General features: G+C 54.0%; 1 protein-coding gene across 1 annotated transcript in view; it reads right to left on the bottom strand.

Moving 5' to 3' along the window:
- The window catches only part of LOC116185963 (brefeldin A-inhibited guanine nucleotide-exchange protein 3-like), a 2,775-nt gene that overhangs the window by 688 nt on the left and 1,183 nt on the right, over nucleotides 1–904 (bottom strand). Inside the window, exon 3 of the mRNA XM_031511811.1 lies at nucleotides 94–666. Coding sequence (XP_031367671.1) covers nucleotides 94–666 — 573 coding nt within the window. The remainder of the gene's footprint in view (nucleotides 1–93; nucleotides 667–904) is intronic.

The raw sequence follows: 904 nt of genomic DNA, 5'->3' as shown, positions 1-904 counted from the left end.
TTCTCCTCGATCCTTCGACTCTTTCCCTGGAGATCTTCGTCCGAAGGGAGGGGGGCAGGGGTGGGGAGAACTCGGTTATCGGTCGAGATGGGCTCCTTGCCGGTGATCTCTGGAAAATCGTCCGGTTGCGCGACGAGCAAGAATATCTTCCTCTCGGAGAAACTGTCCACCTTGGTGTGCCTCCCGTCCTCGTCCAGCACAATCTCCACGTAGCTCTCGCAAAGCTCTTGGAACGTGGTCCTCAATTGTCTCAGGTGTTTGGACAGTTTGCGCAGGGTGGGGTCCTTTTTGAAGGACGGCCCCTCCCCCTGCTCGTTGCCCTCGGAAGGGCTCGAGGCCACGGTGAGGATCGTCTTCACGGTCTCCAAGCTCGCCCTTGCCTCCTCTATCTCGTGCAGGCACAGCTCGAACAGGGTGACGATTTTGATGGTCCACGCGACCCCCGCTTGACGGTAGAGATTCGCCGGTTGGGGCAGGTTGGCCACCTTCTGGACCAAGAACTTCAAGCCGGGGCGGCAGTCGAACTTGAGCGCGGTCGCGTAGGACAGATCCAGGGCCGAGAGGAAGATGTCCACGTGGTGGTTGGTCAAGTAGGGGAGGTAACCGGGCACGATTGATTTCGGCGATGTCGACGCGGCCGATTGGGGGGGTATGACGTTGGACAAGCTGCAATTTCCGGGCGATGGGTGACGGTGGTGGGTTTGTAAGGGCGAATAAATTTCGAATAAAGAAAGAAAGAGAGGAAGGAAGGAAAGAAGGAAGCAAGAAAAAAAGAAAGAAGAAAGAAAGAAAGGAAGGAAGGAGAGAAGCAAGAAAGAAAGAAAAAAAAAAAGAAAGGAAAGAAGGAAGAAAGAAAGGAAGGAAAGAAGGAAAGAAGGAAGAGAAGAAGAAAGAAAAGAAGGGT

Source organism: Apis dorsata, unplaced genomic scaffold (assembly GCF_000469605.1).
Source record: "Apis dorsata unplaced genomic scaffold, Apis dorsata 1.3 scaffold_348, whole genome shotgun sequence".
Classification (NCBI taxonomy): Eukaryota; Metazoa; Arthropoda; class Insecta; order Hymenoptera; family Apidae; genus Apis; species Apis dorsata.
This window is presented reverse-complemented; position numbering and strand designations above follow the sequence as displayed.